We start from the raw sequence: 19,810 nt of genomic DNA on the forward strand, positions 1-19,810 counted from the left end.
ATTCCAGCATGGCATAGCTAAGCTTGCATCCCTTCACAAAATCCATCATTTTGGGATAATCCTCAGATGCTGGAATCTCATTGTTCACTAGTGCTACAAAGTTGTTCTTCTCATATATGAATCCTGACTGAGACATGATCTTTACTACTGGTGCCATTGTTAAAGCAAGGAAATTTACAGAGAGAAAGAGAATTTTGCTTTGAAGAATAAGAGAGCAGTTAATTGCAATAGAGAAAGATAAAAGCTAAAATAAACTAGAAGTAAGGCTTTTATGTATTCTCAGATAAAATAGGATAAAAATTAAAGGTAAAAATTAAAGACCCAACGAGAATTGCCCAAAATAGCCATTTAAAAGTAAAAAAAACCTGTCAAAATTCTGTAAATTATCTATCATGATATACTTACAGAATGTAAGGATATCTGATGGATAATGTTCAGGAATTTAATGGCTAATATGTAGATAATTCGACGGATGAGAATAAAGCAATTATTCGTCAGGATTAAAATAATCCATAAAAGTAATTGATTTTTTTTACCAAACTATTCTATTTCGACAGATGATCAAATTCAATGGATAATGAACATCCGTCGAGATGAAATTTTTGACTAAGCCAAAATTTCATCTAAAACAAAGAAATCAATTAAGTTTCTGGCTGCATTTTAGCTTACAAAATTATCAGAAATGATTTTAAGAGTAATTAAGCATACCTAACTCACTTAGCAACCTAATAAAGGTGGATTCATCAAGTGGCTTGGTATAGATATCTGCAAGCTGCTTCTCACTTAGAACAAAATGAAGTTCCACAGTAACATTCATCACATGTTCCCTAATGAAGTGGTACTTGATCTCTATGTACTTTGTTCTTGAATGTTGTACTAGATTTTCAGTGATGGCAATTGCACTTATGTTATAACAGAAAATAGGAATTTTGTCCACTTGCAGACCATAGTCCAATAATTGATTTTTCATCCATAGAATCTGTGCACAGCAACTACCAGCAGCAATATACTCAGCTTCAGTTGTAGAAGTAGAAACTGAATTTTGCTTTTTACTGAACCAGGATACTAGCTTATTTCCTAGAAATTGACAGGTCCCTGTAGTGCTTTTTCTATCAATCTTGCACCCTGCATAGTATGCATCTGAATTACCAGTTAGATCAAAACCAGAATCTCTAGGGTACCAATGCCAAGTTTTGGTGTTCCCTTGAGATATCTGAAAATTCTCTTTATAGCTATTAAATAATATTCTCTAGAATCAGCCTGAAATCTAGCACAAAGACAAGTAGCAAACATTATATCTGACCTACTAGCTGTTAAGTACAAAAGTGAGCCAACCATGCCTCTATAACTTGAAATATCCACAAACTTTTCAATAGTGTTTAATTCAAGTTTAGTTGCAGTGGCCATGGGAGTATTTGCAGATGTGCAATCCATTAGGTCAAACTTCTTTAAAAGAACATAAATTTATTTGGTTTGACTAATGAATATTCCATCACTAACTTTCTTAACTTGTAGACCAAGAAAGTAAGTTAGTTCTCCCATCATGCTCATTTCATACTTACTTTGCATCAATTTGGCAAACTTTTTGCAAAGTTTTTCATCTCTAGAGCCAAATATAATATCATCTACATATATTTGAACAAGTATACTGGAGCCATTTACATTTCTAAAGAATAAAGGTTTGTCAACATTACCTTTTGTGAAGTGATTTTCTAAGAAAAACTTTGACATAATATCATACCAGGCTCTAGGTGCTTGCTTCAATCCATAAAGTGCTTTCAAAAGATAGTAGACATATTCTGGAAAATTTAGATCTTCAAAACCAGGAGCCTGACTGACATAGACTTCCTCCTCCAAATCTCCATTCAGAAAGGCACTTTTGACATCCGTTTGATAGACTTTGAAATTGGCATGGGCTGCATAGGCTAAGAAAATTCTAATGGCTTCAAGTCTTGCAAAGGAGCAAAAGTTTCATCAAAATATATTCCTTCTTTTTTTACAGTAGCCCTTAGCAACCAATCTAGCTTTATTCCTAAAAACTATGCTATTTTCATCCATCTTGTTTCTGAATACCCACTTAGTGTCAATTGGATTCTTTTCTTTAGTCTTAGGTACCAGCTTCCATACCTATTCCTTTCAAATTGGTTTAGCTTCTCCTGCATAGCTAGAACCCAATTATGATCCAACAGAGCTTCTTCTACCTTCTTTGGTTCTTCCTTTGAGAGAAAGTTATTGTACATACATTCTTCTTGATTTGCTTTCCTTGTTTAAACTCTAGAAGATGCATCACCAATAATGAGCTCAAAAGGGTGATCTCTAGTCCATTTTCTTTGTTGAGGTAGATTAGCTCTAGATGAAGAGGTCTCACCATTGTCTTGATGTGTGACTGAGTTTTGATTTGAAGAAACTCCCCCTGAGTTTATGAATCTTTAATTTGAAGAAGGAGTTCTTTCTGTAAGTGATCTATTTTGACTCTCAGCTTCTCTCAATATTTCGACGGATGATGTACTTTGTATCTTGACAGATGAAGCTGATTGTCTACCGACCGATGGATGATGCATTAGTCAACTCAACTTATGCTGAATTTTATGCATCATTAGGGATAGTCGTTTCTGCATTATCTTTAGCCATTGTTTCTTGATCACTATCATCATCACTGTCTTCACAAATCATCTCCACATTGTCAAATTTGAGGCTCTCATGGAAATCTCCATCTTGTAGTCCTTCAATCTTTTTATCATCAAACACAATATGTACATATTCCAGAACAATATTAGTTCTTAGATTGTAGACTCTATATGCTTTTTCAACAACATATCCAACAAAAATTCATTCATCTGCTTTGGCATCAAACTTTCCATGTTGATCAGTTTGATTCCTTAAGATATAGCATTTACAGCCAAAGATATGTAGAAAGTTTAATGTTGACTTCATGTTCTTGAACAACTTTTAGGGAGTCATGCATTTGGCTTGATTGACCAAAGAAATATTTTGAGTGTAGCATGCAGTATTTACAGCTTCAGCCTAAAAATATGCTGGTAACCTTGATGTTTTCAGCATTGTTCTTGCAGCTTCAATAACAGACCTGTTCTTTCTTTCCACCACTCCATTTTGTTGTGGAGTTCTGGTTGCAGAGAACTCATGCATGATCCCATTCTCTTCACAAAATAATCTCATCACAGAATTCTTGAACTCAGTTTCATTGTCACTCCTGATTCTTCTTACTTTAAAATCAGGATGATTGTTGACTTGCATTATGTGATTGATGATGATTTCACTAGCTTCATCTTTGGATTTTAAAAAAAATGTCCAAGAGAACTTTGAGAAATCATCTACAATTACTAGGAAATATCTTTTCTTTGAAAAGGACAACACATTGACTGGTCCAAACAAATGCATGTGCAATAATTATGAAGGTTCTTCAATAGTTGAATCAAGCTTCTTTTTGAATGATGCTTTAATCTGCTTTCCTTTCTGGCAGGCATCACATAATCCATCCTTTGAAAACTCCAATTGAGGAATACCCTTAACAAAATCTTTCTTGACTAGCTCATTCATGGTCTTGAAGTTTAGATGGGACACACTACACCATTTTTGACCTGTAGTGACATTTGTTTTTGGTGTTACAAGCAGAAATATTGCCTTAAGTTACTAAAATTTCGTCTGAGGTAACATGTTTTTTTTGTGTTACAATAGAGAATATAAATTGTTACAATAGACATGATGAAATTCCTATTGTAACATAAAAATTATTGTTAGCATTGACATAACAATAAGTGTTACCATAGCGATCAATATTTAGGCTGGATAACAGAAGCGGGCTTGATTTTGGCCAAAATTTTGGGCGGCCCAAATTAAAAAATGACCCGCGCTCATTTTTAACACACACACGCTCAGAAAAATAAAACTTTTAACACTCACACACTCAGACAAAGACTCTCACATTCAGACAAGCACTCACACACTCTAAAACACACTCACAAAAACTCAGTTCATGTAGAAATTAGGGTTCTAAAAACTCTCACAACAGCTCAGCTCACTCGGGCCAGAGAAATTAGGTTTAGTAATTAGGGTCAGAGCTTGAATATCAGCCGAGTTGCTTGGAGATTGGGGTCCTGAACAATTAGTCGGGTTGCTTGGATCTTGGAGAAATTAGGGTTTAATAATTAGCTCAGATCTTGGATATAAGTCGGGTTTGCTTTCTTTTTGTTCGAGTATGCTCTTGTCTTCTCTGAAATTGGGGTTTAGTAATTATTTTATCTTTTTTTTGATAATTTATCTTTGAAATTGGGGTTCAGTTAATTTATTATTTGGGTTTGGGGTTTGGGTATGCTCTTTTGATATTTTTTTCTTTGCATGCCATATATCTGTTATTTTATCTTTTTTTATATATAATTTATATGTTATATTTGATTAATTCGATGTTTTTGATATTGTTGGAGTTGAGATTTGATTTTTTAGTTCTGTTTTGTTTGTATGTGTTATTTTATATCCCAATGATACATGTACATTAATTTATATGTGTTATTTTGTTTTATTGAGATGTTTCTCTGTTCTTTTGTTATATTCATCATTGAGTTCATCATTAATTTATATGTGTTATAGTGTTTTGTTGTGATGTTTATATGTTCTTTTACTATGTTCTGTTTTTTAGTTCTGGTTTTATGTTGTGATGGTTACTGAACAATATGGAATGGTTAAGGATGTAATGTTAGAAGTAGAACAGTACTGGGGTCCTCTCACCTCTGTAGTGTTAGAAGTAGAAATGTATTATTAAGTCGCGAAGACGAGCCTCGGCGCCTGAGTACCTTGGAATCGTCCTTTAAATCAATATTTAAAACTTAATTAAAGTGATAATCGTCCTTTAAAAATTAGAACTTAATTAATGTGATAAATTAGCTTATAAGGACTGGTTATGTAAATTAAGTAGTGTAATCAAGATGTATATATGTCCTTTAATCATATAGGCAGATAATAAAATAATAAAACATAAATAATTAAGGTGGTGCTAATATTGTATAATTTTAATGATAAACGAAAATTTAATGATCTTTTTTCTTTTTATGTTGATATGACTGATCAGGATAGTACTTGGTTAAATCAACCTAAGTATAGTGAATTATATAGGAATGGAGTGAAAGAATTTGTGAAAAATTCGATGTCCAAATTTGGCGTCGGAAATGAAGTGAAGTGTCCTTGTCATCTATGTGATAATCGCCTATGGTGGTGTCAAAAGGATGTTCATGATCACCTTTTCTGCAATGGACCGTCTGAGAGACTAGTATAGTGGATATATGAGGTTGCCTTATTGAATACTATGGATTGCGAAGAAAATAATGGATTTGAGGATAATATTGATGAGATGCTGAATGTTGCGTATGGTAATGTAGGACCTGTGGGACTGAATACAGACGCAAAGAAATTTCTACGTCTTGTTGAGGAAGGAAGACAACCACTGTATCCAGGCTGTAATAAGTTTTCACGATTAAGTTTTTTAATCAGGCTCTATAACTGGAAGTGTCTTAATGGAATAACCGAGGCGGCGTTTAGTGAAATAATAGAATTATTAAAAGAGGCTATTTCCAATATCAGATTGCCCAAATCTTTTAATTCCGCTAAAACTACCATCAAGGATTTAGATCTTAACTATGAAAAAATACATGCATGTCCAAACGACTGCATGTTATATTGGGTTGAGAATGAAAAAGAAGTTAAGTGCAAAAATTGTGGTGTTTCAAGGTGGAAGGCTGTAGCACAGGGGTCGGAAAATAATAAAGTCGCAGCCAAAGTTATGAGATACTTTCTGCTAAAACCAAGGCTACAACGCATGTTTTTGTGCAAAGACTTCTCTAAACTAATGCTTTGGCATGCAATAGACCGAAAGAAGGATGGGAAGTTGCGGCATCCGGCTGATGGTGAAGCCTGAAAGACGATGGATGCCGCATATCCATAATTTTCTTCCGATAATCGAAATGTCATATTAGGTTTAGCTTCTGATGGCTTCAATCCATATGGAAAAATGAGTTCCAAACACAGCATATGGCCAATTGTTATTGTTAACTATTACCTTCCTCCCTGGCTAAGCATGAAACCAGAAAACTTAATCCTCTCAACAATCATACCTGGTCCCAACGATCCCGGAAACAATATCGATGTCTACATGCAGCCATTGATCGCGGAACTAAAAGATCTATGAAATGTAGGAGTGGAAACTTATGATGCTTCGACGGATCAGAACTTTATGTTACATGCAAGCGTCTTATGTACCATTAGTGACTTTCCCGGCTATGCAATGTTATCGGGTTGGAGCACCAAAGGGAAGTTAGCATGTCTTGTATGTAATTACGAGACGTCATCGAATTACTTGAAGCATAGCAAGAAAGTGTGCTATATGAATCACCAAAAATTCCTAGATCCCAACCATAAGTGGAGGTCTAATAAGAGAAGATTCAATGGCAATGTTGAGACTGGAAAAACTCCAACAATGCTATCCTGGAGGGAAATTAAAGTTTTGTTGGATGGTTATGTGAACACATTTGGAAAGGGAGGTAAACGAAAGGTCAGCTGCGAAATAAACCCTTGGAATAAGAGGTCAATATTTTTTGACTTACCTTATTGAAGGGACAACCTAACTCGACATAACCTGGATGTAATGCACATCGAGAAGAATATTTGCGATAGTGTTCTAGGCACATTGTTAAATATTGGAGGCAAGACAAAGGATCATATCAAAGCTCGATATGATCTGCAAGAATCAGGTATAAGGAAGGTCCTTCATCCCATCACTGGTGCTGATGGAAAATCTGTAATTAGGGCGGCGAACTTTGACCTGACCAACAAAGAAAAAGATATATTTTGTTCTGTATTCCAAAATTTGGCTTTAGGTAACACCCTCTTATTTTTAAAAAGTGTAACCATAGCCAATAATTTGGCTTTAGGTAACATTTTTTGGTCATTTTAACACTTTTTTGGTGTTGCTACAGGTCAAATATGGTGTAGTGGCAGCTTCTTGTGCCATAGCCTAATTTTATCTTGACTTGCCTTGCTAAATGGACAAGTGACAGATTCTGTATTTGATGAGTTGAAATCAGCTAAGTACATATTTCCTTTTCTCACCCCAGTGAGAACCACTTTGTTGCTTCTCTTGTTGGTCACAACACAGGCTTCAGAATTGAAAGTGACTGAGTTGCCCTTATCACAAAGCTGGATGATACTCAACAAATTATGCTTGAGTCCATCCACTAGGGAAACCTCTTCAATGATGACATTATGCTTTAAAATCAAGCCATATCCCACAGTAAAACCCTTGCTGTCATCTCCAAAAGTGATACTTGGGCTAGCTCTTTCCTTGAATCCAGTGAGCATGGTAGAATCTCCGGTCATGTACACTGAGCACCCACTATCCAAATACCAAAGATTCTTTCTATTTCCCTGCACACATCAAAATCAAATCAAGTTGATTTTGGTACCCAAGTTTCCTTAGGTCTTGCCTTGTTAGCCTTTTTCTTTGGTTTATTAGGTTTGACCTCATTTGACTTGGTTATTTCAGATTCATTCTTAGTCATTTGAGTTGGACCTTTGAAACCATTCATTAAAGAAGAATTATCATGCACATTTTGATTCAGAGGAAGAGGCATGCTATGTGTAAACATGTTATTCCGGTAAGGCATGCTAAATGGCATTTGAGGCATACTAAATACAGTATAATATGGATTAGGTGCAAATGGCATATTAGCAAATTGTGCATTCATATTCTGTGCAGGCAAAACATTCATAGACATGGCAGGCATGCTGGGAGATTAAGGAGGTGCAGACATAGAAGTAGGCATCGCAAGTTTATAATTAACAGACAAATTATTAACACTACCACACTTAACACAGATTTTTCTTGGAGCATATTTATCAGGTGTGTAGTTGTTATGATTGTTAATTCCTACCTTCCCATTTTTGTTGTTTTTCCTTTTTGATTCTTCTTTAACCTCAATCTTATCTAATCTATCATTCAATTGCTTGATAGAAAGATGACCAACATTAACTCTCTTTTCTTTTCTCACTTGACTTGATTCTCCTGGAACAAAGTTTTTAGAAACTGATCCATATTTATCATTCAACTTAGCTAACTTAGCTTTGCTAACTGGCTTACTAACATTCAACGGATGTGGCTCATTATCTTTCGACGGATCATCTTTTTGATTATTCGACGGATAATTTTCATTATCCATCGAATCCACATCTGTTGAAAGTCCTTCAACCAGATTGGAATCAAGCTTCTCTTTGCTCTTTTTCCAGGCTACATCATAAAAGGATTCTATACCTTGAACTTTAGTAATTTGAGCATGGATATCTTTAGATGATTTCCATGCCTTAATTAGTTCATGTTCTCGTTCAAGCTGCTTCCTTAAAATCTCTTCTTTCTTTAAAGATTCAGTTAATTCATCCTTAGCAGTTTTACATTCAATTCTCAATTTTTCAAACTCAATGAATTGAGACTTTAGCACATTATTTCTCTCACTCAAAAATAAATTGTTTTCTTTAATTTTAGCATTTTCCTTAGTGAGGGATTTAAGAGTTACACGTAAATGATATAGCTCAGTAGACATATCATTTATGGCATCATTGCACTCAGATTTAGTTAAATGTGCTAGGTTAGTGGTGATTACCTGATTGTTGGATGAACTAACTTCTGCTTCATCTGATTTGGCCATTAGGGCTAGATTGACATAGTTTGTTTTCTCATCTTCATCCAATCCATTTGCAGCCCAGTCATTATCTTGTATGATGAAAGCCCTTTCCTTGTGTTTGAGCAACTCAAAATATTTTTGCTTGTAGTCAACAGGCTCAAACTTCTTCTTACTGGAATCAGACTTTCTACACTCACTAGCAAAATGACCTTCCAAGCCACATTTGAAACATTTGAATTTAGACTTATCAACCATGTTTCTGTTTAGCTTGGCTGCTCCAAAATTCTTCTTGAATTTGAGCTTGGAAAATCTATTGGATAAGAATGCTAGATGCACATCTATATCATCCATGTCATCTTGGCTCAACTGTTCTTCATTTTCAGCTACCAGCCATTTACCCTTGCTTTCACAAACCCTTGAGTTTGATGTAGATTCAACAACTTCAACCTTCAACTCCTTTTCCTTTTCTTGTTCAGCAACAAGTGCAATGGTTCCTCCTTTATTCCTTCCTTTTTCCATCTTTTCATCTTGCTCTATTTCAAGCTCATAGGTTTTTAAAATTCCATACAGTCTTTACAAGGTGAATTCCTTGTAATCTTAAGAGTTTCTTAAAGAGACTGTCATGGGCTTCCACTCCTTTGGTATAGATCTAAGAAATTTAAGATTTGAGCCTTTTGTTTGATAGACCCTTCCATGCAACTTGAGAGCATTTAGTAGCTTTTGAAATCTACTAAATATATCAGTGAGTGACTCACCTTTTTCACAGTAAAAATGCTCATATTGTTGAATCAGGAACTGCATCTTGTTCTCTCTTACTTGCTCAATTCAATCACAGATAATCTGAATTGTGTCCCAGACTTCTTTGGCTGTTTTGCAGTTGATGATGTAGTCAAACATATCACCATCAACACCATTAAACAGTATGTTCATGGCCTTTTTATATTTCCTGACTTGTTCAATATCTGGATCAGACCATTCATGACTGGGATTTGGAACTAATGGCTCATTTCCTGTAGCAGCTCTCATAGGAACCCGATGACCTCTCTCAATGCAGTCCACATAAGCTTCATCTTAAGAAAAAAGATGTAGGTGCATCTTCACCTTCTAGTGGTGATAATTGTCTTTGTCCAGATATGGAATTTTAACTCCAACATCCTTCCTGATCATCTTGCTGATTGTGGTCATCTTTACACTCTTTGTACTTCAAGAGCTTGCTCTGATACTAATTGTTAATCCCAAACAATGAAACAAAAATTACAGAAGGGGGGTTGAATGTAATTCTGGCTACTTTTTCTGATTTTAAGAATGTTCTTACTTAGTATATAACTGTGTTTGATTTGCAGTAGTGCGGAATGAAAGAATAATAGAAATAAAAACACAAAGCAATAAAACACAAAGCTTTAAAACTTACTAGTGGATTTGAACTTATCCACCAGAGATATATATTTAGTTGAGAACTCTGTGATGCTTAAATAGCATACAGCTGCTTACAAGAGAACTTACAGAATTACAAAGAGATTCTTAACAGATACAGCTTTATCTATCTCTCTGAAAATAATGCTTACTAGCTTTTTGTTCTACTTGCTACACTTGGTATATATATCACCAAGTTACATGATAGTAAGACAAGACAATAAGACAAACTTAATCTAATCTAACTTCATGCTACTACATTACTCTATCCAGCATCTTTGAATATCTTCATAAATTGCATGGAAATGGTAATGCTTCTTTGTTCTCTAAATTCTGTAATTAGGCTGCCACATTCCATTTGCAAACACCCGACGCATGTGACTGTGTTGTCACTGTCAACTGCTCTTTTGAATTATGATCATCCCTCAGGACTGTGTTGGTCATCTGTAGGGATCCTTGTTGATTATCCGTCGAGAGCCTTTGTAGATCATCCGTTGGTAGTCTTTCGGTCACTTGACTCCATTTCACTTATAAATAATTACAAGACATCTTATATTTACAATTAGCCAACCTATTTTGTATATCAATCTAGTAGTCAACATGACTTAAAGAATCTTACAGCATCTACTATTACATTGTTGTTTGCAGAAATGTGCTACAAGACTTATTGTTATGTAAGCTACACTCTCGATGGATGTTCAGTTTTCATCCGTCGGGACTATAAAGTTCACCCATCGTGACTATATTAGAACATCCGTCGAGAGCTACAAAAACACTAAGTTAAATCTACTAAGGTGTTTTGTTCAACTTATCATCAAGTTCACAACATATTCCTAACACTTACCTGAGGCTATTTCATGATTGGCATGTAAACAAGGGAAACATCCTTGTGGTAATTTTCCCTGTTCAGGTCAGCAATAACTCTTCTCTCTTGGACCTAATAATCTAACTTGTTTGTTAGGTTCAAGATTGAGAGAGCCTCAGACAAAAAATCAGCTATTAACATGAGAAATCTAGCATAATATATATTTTTGGACATCTTCTTAATATCTCCTAGTTTACTCCCTAATTCATACATGACTGATGTGCTGAAATTGAAGTACTTATCACCAAGAAGCATATAAAGCATGTTAACTAGTGAGTAAGTGACAACATTAAAATTACTGATTTTTCCAGAGAGCGCCTTAATAAAAGAATCACACAAAAAGCTCCATTCTTTTGTAAGACCCATTCTCCTAACATCACCAAATTTAGTGGCATCAGGAGCATATCCCATAGAAGTTAGCATGTTACTCTTATCAGTGTTTGTGTGTGGATCAAGTATGTTATTCTCGGGCAATTTGAAGCATTTTTCAATTGTATCACAGTTAATATAGTGTTCATTACCTTTGAGAGTGAAGGTAATGGTTTTGTCCTTTGAATTGAACACTGTTGTAGTCCAAATTTCTTTGACAACTTCACAGTAGATGGTTGGAGACTCAAGCATGGCATAACTCAGTTTGTAGTTTAGGATGAAGTCCATCATTTTGTGATAGTCTTCATATTCCGGAATTTTCTTGTTTACCAGAGCCACAAAGTTGTTTTTCTCATAAATGTACCCAGTTGAGGACATGATTTTGACTACTGGTGATATAGCTGTGATTGAAATTAGTTGCAGAAAGGAAGTTTTTTCTTTTGGAAAAGAAGAGAGTTAGAGAAATTTCTTTGAGAAAGATAAAAGTAAAGAATAGAAATGAAATTAACTTGTATACTTTCTCAGAAATAAACTGTCAAAAATTAAAAAGTAAAAAAGTAACCAATCAAATTAGCCCAAAATAACCGTTTAAAAATAAAGAAAACTGTCAAAATTCTAAGATTATCCGTTGAAATATACATACAGGTTGTAAGTAAATTTGACGGGTAATGCTTAAAATTAATGGCTAAGATTGAATGCAATTCGACAGATGATGATAAAAGTGAGTAATAATTGATACTTCGACGGATGATAAGATTCAACGGATATTCATTTTCAACTGATAATGAACATCCGTCGAGGTATAAATTTTGACTTAGTAAAATTTTATCTTTGACAGATACATCAACTTTTACTCTGGCTGCATATCAATTTGCTTAGACATCAAAATGAATTAAGAATAATTAAGCATACCTAACTCACTTACCAACCTAGTGAAGGTGGATTCGTCAAGTGGCTTGGTAAAGATGTCTGCAAGTTGTTTTTCACTTGGAAAAAAATGAAGTTCCACAGTACTATTCATAACATGATCTCTAATAAAATGGTACTTGATATCAATGTTCTTGGTCCTTGAATGTTGTACTAGATTTCCAGTGATTGCAATGGCACTTGTGTTATCACAGAAAATAGGAATCTTATTCAACTATAGACCATAGTCCAACAGTTGATTTTTCATCCATAAAATATGTGCACAACAACTACCAGCAGCAATATATTCAGCCTCAGCTGTAGAAGTAGAGACTGAATTTTGCTTTTTGCTGAACCAGGATACTAGCTTATTTCCTAGAAATTAACAAGTTCTTGTTGTACTTTTTCTATCAATTTTACAACCTGCATAATCTGCATCTGAATAACCAGTTAGATCAAAACCAAAATCTCTAGGATACCAAATGCCAAGCTTTGGTTTTCCTTTGAGATATTTGAAAATTCTCTTAATATCTACTAAATGAAATTCTCTAGGATCAGTCTGAAATCTAGCACAAAGACAGGTAACAAACATTATATCTGGCCTACTGGCTGTTAAATATAAAATTGAGCCAACCATGCCTCTATAACTTGAAATGTCCACAGACTTTTCAGTAGTATTTAATTCAAGCTTAGTTGCAGTGGTCATGGGAGTTTTCCCAGATGTGCACTCCATTAAGTCAAACTTTTTTAACAGATCATAATTATATTTAGTTTGACTAATGAATATTCCATCACTAATTTTCTTAACTTGTAAACCAAGAAAGTAAGTTAGTTCCCCCATCATGCTCATTTCATATTTACTTTGCATCAATTTGGCAAACTTTTTACATATTTTTTCATCTGTAGAGCCAGATATAATATCATCTACATAAATTTGAACAAGTATACTAGAGCCATTAGCATATCTAAAGAATAAAGTTTTGTCAACAGTGCCCTTGTGAATTGATTTTCTAAGAGAAACTTTGACAAAGTATCATACCAGGCTCTAGGTGCTTGCTTCAATCCATAAAGTGCTTTTAAAAGATAGTAGACGAATTCTAGAAAATTTGGGTCTTCAAAACCAGGAGGCTGACTGACATAAACTTCATCCTCCAAATCTCCATTCAGAAAGGAACTTTTGACATCCATTTGATAGACCTTGAAATTGGCATGGGCTGCATAGGCTAATAAAATTATGATATTTTCAAGTCTTGCAACAGGAGCAAAAGTTTCATCAAAATCTTTTCCTTCTTGTTGACAGTAGCCCTTAGCAACCAATCTAGCTTTGTTCCTGACCACTATGCCATTTTCATCCATCTTATTTCTGAATACCCACTTGGTGTCAATAGGATTCTTTCCTTTAGGCTTGGGTACCAGCTTCCATACTTTATTCCTTTCAAATTGGTTTAGCTCCTCCTGCATAGCTAAAACCTAATCAGGATCCAACAGAGCTTCCTCTACCTTTTTAGGTTCTTCCTGAGATAGAAAGCTGTTATATAGGCATTCCTCTTGAGTTACTTTCCTTGTTTGCACTCTTGAAGATACATCACCAATAATTAGTTCAAAGGGGTGATCTCTAGTCCATTTTCTCTGTTGAGGTAGATTAGCACTGGATGAAGAGGCCTCATAGTTGACTTGATGTGTGACTGAGTTTTAATTAAAAGAAACTCCCCCTAAGTTTGTGGATCTTTGACTTGAAGTTGGGGTTCTTTCTGATTGTGACCTAACTTGGCTTTCAACACCTATTGATGGATCAACGGATGATGTTCTTTTCCTTTCGACGGATGATGCGGCTTTTCTTTCAACGGATGATGCACTTGGTCTTTCGATGGATGTTGAATTATGTGCTTCATTAGTTGTAGACTTTTCTGCATTGTCCTTAGGCAATGGTTCTTGATCACTTTTATCATCACTATCATCACAAATCATCTCAATATTGTCAAATTTGAGGCTTTCATGGAAATCTCCATCTTGCAGTCCTTCAATATTTTTATCATCAAACACAACATGTACAGATTCCATAACAATGTTGGTTCTGAGATTGTAGACTCTGTATGCTTTTCCAACTGCATATCCAACAAAAATGCCTTCATATGCTTTAACATTAAACTTTCCATTCTGATCAGTTTGATTCCTTAAGATATAGAAATTGCATCCAAAGACATGAAGAAAGTTTAATGTTGGCTTCCTGTTCTTGAACAATTGGTAGGGAGCCATGCAGTTTGCTTGGTTAACCAAAGAAATATTTTGAGTGTAGCATGCAATGTTTACAACTTCAGCCCAGAAGTATGTAGGTAACTTTGATTCTTCTAACATTGTTCTTGCAGCTTCAATAAGAGATCTGTTCTTCCTTTCTGCCACTCCATTTTGCTGTGGGGTTCTTGCTACTGAAAACTCATGCATGATCCCATTCTCTTCACAAAATGATCTCATCACATGAATTTTTGAACTCAGTTCCATTGCCACTCCTGATTCTTCTAACTTTGAAATCAGGATGATTGTTGACTTGCCTTATGTGATTGGTGATTATTTCACTAGCTTCATCTTTGGATTTGAGAAAATATGTCCAAGAGAACTTTGAGAAATCATCCACAATTACTAGGAAGTATATTTTCCTTGAGATAGACAATACATTGACTGGTCCAAATAAATCCATGTGTAGTAGTTGTAAAGGTTCTTCAATTGTTGAATCAAGCTTCTTTCTGAATGATGCCTTGATCTGCTTTCCTTTCTGATAGGCATCACACAGTCCATCCTTTGAGAATTTCACTTGAGGAATACCTCTTACCAAATCATTCCTGACAAAATCATTCATAGTCTTGAAGTTAAGGTGGGACAGCTTCTTGTGTCATAGCCAACTTTCATCTTGACTTGCCTTGCTAAATAGACAAGTAACGGATTCTACATTTGATGAGTTGAAGTCAGCTAAATACACATTCCCTTTTCTTATTCCAGTGAGAACCACTTTCTTGTTTTTCTTGTTGGTCACAACACAGGCTTCAGAATTAAATGTTACTAAGTTGCCCTTATCACAAAGTTGGCTGATACTCAACAAATTGTGCTTGAATCCATCCATTAGGGCAACTTCCTCAACGATGACATTATCTTTTAAAATGAAGCCATATCCCACAGTATAACCCTTGCTCTCATCTCCAAAAGTAATACTTGGGACAGCTCTCTCCTTGAACTCAGTGAGCAGGGTAGAATCTTCAGTCATGTGACTTGAGCACCCATTATCCAAATACCAAAGATTCTTTCTGTTTCGCTGCACACAACAAAATCAAATCAAGTTAATTTTGGTACCCAAGTTTCCTGATTGCTAGATGAACTGACCTCTGCTTTATCTGATTTGTCCATAAGTGCTAGATTGACATAGCTTGTATCTTCATCCTCTTCTAATCCATCTGCAGCCCAGTCATTTTCTTGTGTGATGAAAGCCCTTTCCGTTTATTTGAACAACTCAAAATATTTCTGCTTATAATCAACAGGCTCAAACTTCTTTTTACCAGAATCAGACTTTCTGTATTCACTAGCAAAATGACATGCTAAGCCACACTTGAAACATTTGAATTTAGACTTGTCAACCATGTTTCTGTTTGACTTGGCTGCTCCAAAATTCTTCTTGAATTTGAGCTTAGAAAACCTCCTGGATAAAAAAGTAAGATTTTGGTCTATGTTATCCATGTCATCTTGACTAAGCTGGTCTTCATGTTCAGCTACTAGCCCTTTTCCCTTGCCTTCACAAACTCTAGGGTTTGGTGCAGTTTCAACCATTATCTCCTTCTCATTTCCTTGCTCAGCAATCAATGTAATGGATCCTCATTTCTTTCTTCCTTTCTCCAGCTTCTCATCTTACTCTATTTCAAGCTCATAGGTCTTTAGAATCCCATACAGTCTATCAAAGGTGAATTCATTGTAGCCTTGAGAATTTCTTAATGAGACTGTCATAGGCTTCCATTTCTTTGGCAGAGATCTAAGGAATTTGAGGTTTGAGTTCTTTGTTTGGTAGACTCTTCCATGCAACTTTAGAGCATTTCGTAGCTTTTGAAACTTATTAATTATGTCAGTGAGTGACTCACTTTCTTCACTATAAAAATGCTCATATTGCTGAATCAAAAGTTGCATTTTGTTTTCCCTCACTTGCTCAGTACCATCTCATATAACTTGAATTGTATCCTAGACCTCTTTGGCAGTTTTGTAGTTTATGATGTTGTAAAACATGTCACCGTCAACACCATTAAACAAAATGTTCATGGCCTTCTTATCCTTATGAACTTGTTCAATATCTGGATCAGACCATTCTGCTCTAGGCTTTGGGATAAATGCTTCATTTCTTGTAGCAGCTCTCATAGGGATATGTGGACCTTTCTCAATGCATTCCACATATGCTTCATCTTGAGATAGGAGATGCAGGTGCATCTTCACCTTCCAATGGTGATAGTTGTCTTTGTCCATAAATGAAATTTTTACTACAACATCTTTTCTGCTCATCTTGTTAGTTGTTGTTATCTTTAAACTCTTTGTTCTTCAAGAGCTAGCTCTGATACCAATTGTTATTCCCAAAAAATCTAAACAAGAATTACAGAAGGGGGGGTTGAATGTAATTCTGCCTTTTTTTTAATTTTAAGAACAGTTCTGCTATAAATATATATAACTGTGTTTGATTTAGCAATGGTGCGGAATGAAAGTAGTATAGAAATCAAAATACAAATTAATCAAATACAAGTATTTAAAAACTTTCTGGTGGATGAAAATGCTTATTTATTCTCTAAACCATGCAAATAGGCTGTCACATTCCATTTGCATACAAACGCATGTGACTGTCAAGTCACTATCAACTGCTCTTTTGAATTTGAACATCCGTTGAAGCTTCATTGAATCATCCGTTGAAACTGTGGTTGATCATCCGTTGAAACTTGGGTTGATCATCCGTTGAGACTATGAAAATCATCCGTTGAAACTTTAGTTGAGCATCCGTTGAAACTTTGTGAATCATCCGTTGAGACTGTTTTCTTGGCAGTTAACTCCATTTCATTTATACAATATTACAAGACATCTAATATTTACAATTAACCAACCTATCTTGCATATCAAACTAGTAGTCAACATGACTTAAACATTCTGCAACATCTAGTATTACTAAGGCTTTATTATATGCAGGAATGTGCTACCAAACTTATTATTACATAAGCTACTCTTTCAACGAATATTGAAATGATCATTTGTTGAAAGCTACAAAATCACTTAAATAAAATCTACTAAGTGTTTTGTTCAAGTTATCATCAAGTACACAACATATTCTTAACAATAGTCTTAGTAGTAAAAATGTTATTGTTAATTTTGTAAAACGATCTGCAAATAGAGTGACCGACTTTCTTGCAAAATCTGCTTATTCTCCAGCTGATCGTAATCGGCGGGTGTGTGACAATCACCCGGGATTCATCGATGTATTGATGAGAGACATGACTTGATTAATGAAATCTGTTTCATTCTTGTGAATAAAAAAAAGAACATCTAATAATTTACGAAGCATACATAAAAATTGCAATTTAATTAATGACAAAATTTCTAAACTTTCGATGGATATTCAAGTATACAATCATTCCATGGATTATCAATCTCTTCTTTCGAATCTCCAAGACATTTCCAAACCAAGCTTCCAACCTTGAACCCCGTGCCAAATGCAATCATCCACATTCTGTCATTCTTTTTCATCCTCATTTTAGCTTCAAAATATGCGAACTCATAGAACACAAGACTACTAGAAGTGTTACCAAAGCGGTGCAAACTCATCCGAGCTGGCTCAGTCACCGAGTCATGCAGTCTCAAAACCCTACCAACTTGCTCAATCACTGCCTTCCCACCAGTGTGTATGCACATGTGCTTAAATGCTGTTGAGAAATCCGGCACCGCCGGTTTTGACTGACCCCGAGAGAGTTTCGCAGTCACCACCGCGACAACGTATCTCACGAGTTGACTCAGTGGTAGAACTCGGGGAGCTAGGATTTTTATGTGTTGACGTAAGTTGACTCCAGCTACCCTAACCAAGTCCTTAGTGAGTGAAATTCCAGGATTGCCCTTCTCGTCTTCTTCTTGAAATGCTGCCTGGTATGACATGTCATCAGCGCCATGATGAGTCCTTAGTGAGTGAACAAGTTCCATCTTGGCGACTCGGCGGCAACTCGGGTCGTTAGTAATAATCGCGGCAGCACAGCCGACACGAAAAATGCAGTTGGTGACCAGCATTGAACGGCTATCACCAGAATACCAATTCAAAGTAATACTCTCTGTGATAACAACAAGTGCATATTGAATCTTTCGACTGCCACGTAGGATCTGTGAAGCTAAATCTATGCTCAAAACTCCGGAGCTACACCCCATGCCGCTAAGATTAAAAGTTTTAATATCATGTTTGAGATTAAACTTGTTTACAATATGAGAGGTGAGAGAAGGAGAAGGAGAGAAGCATCCACTAGTGACAATTAAAGTGTCGATGCGAAGAGGATCGATTAAGGTTTTCGATAAGAGATCCTCTATGGATGTGAAAATACTTTCATGAGATTCTTGAAATGCGCATTTTAGAGTTGGGTTCTTGTCATCCCGAAAAATGAATGGTGGTGCATAGGTTTCGTTGCCTAGGCCGGACTTGAGGTAAATATTACGCATGAAGTCTATTGATTTTGTTGGGAAATTTGCAGAGTTCTTAAGTACGAAATTTTCAGCAACTTCAAACGGAAGTTTTTGATGAGGTGGTGGTTTGTAGCAGTAGTAGTTGAGGAGGAAGACGGGGTAAGGGCGGTTGAGATGGCGGTGGAGGAGGGCGAGGAAGAGGGAGAAAGCGAAGGAAATGGAGAGAGGAAGATGAGTTGAGAGTAGAGTAGTGTAAGATAAGGTAGTGTGAAGGAGAATGGTGAAGGACAAAAGAGCCAAGAATGAAATTTGAAAGAGATGAATATGACTTAGAATTGATTTCATCATTTTAGTGAATAATGAAAGCATAGCTAATGTGTGTGACAGAGTGAAAGATTTAAACGTTGAAGTGCATGGCTTCAGTGAGGATGGGGGGTGGAGTTGAATTTATACAGAGTGCATGCATGTCTAATAAGTGTGTTAGTACGTTGTATCGGCAATATTAAAGTTTATAGGAGGGAGAATTTGGTTGACATTAAAATTATACAGCTAGAAGTTGGGCATAGCTAGCTTTGTTGACAAATTAACGTGTGCTTGTAACTTGTAATAAATAAATACCAAGACTGGTGTTTTTTTAGGGTTTACAACTACAAGTGGTGTCCCAAATCAAGTTTAAAATCTTCTGCTTCATGTGATCAGAAATATCGTATACACATCCCTAGCAGATTAAAATTTGGTTTGATAAATTGGAAATTTTTATTTTCAGAGGAAATTTTTAATTTGAAGGGAAAAAATGTTTAAAAACAAAAATGCTCCTCGATTCACAATTAGTTGCAAAAAGAGCAAGTTAAAAAGTGGCTCTCTAAATATTAATTCCTTGACAAAATTTATGATGCATTGTACTTTT

At 35.5% G+C, this 19,810-nt stretch overlaps 1 protein-coding gene across 1 annotated transcript; it reads right to left on the reverse strand.

The window, feature by feature from the left end:
* Nucleotides 1–17,740: 17,740 nt before the first annotated feature.
* On the reverse strand, nt 17,741–19,344 carry LOC141712834 (3-ketoacyl-CoA synthase 9-like). The gene has a single exon (XM_074515923.1). The coding sequence runs from the start codon at nt 19,270–19,272 to the stop codon at nt 17,842–17,844; it is 1,431 nt and encodes a 476-aa protein (XP_074372024.1). The 5' UTR covers nt 19,273–19,344; the 3' UTR covers nt 17,741–17,841.
* Nucleotides 19,345–19,810: the final 466 nt, after the last annotated feature.

This window comes from Apium graveolens, chromosome 3 (assembly GCF_009905375.1).
Source record: "Apium graveolens cultivar Ventura chromosome 3, ASM990537v1, whole genome shotgun sequence".
NCBI lineage: Eukaryota > Viridiplantae > Streptophyta > Magnoliopsida > Apiales > Apiaceae > Apium > Apium graveolens.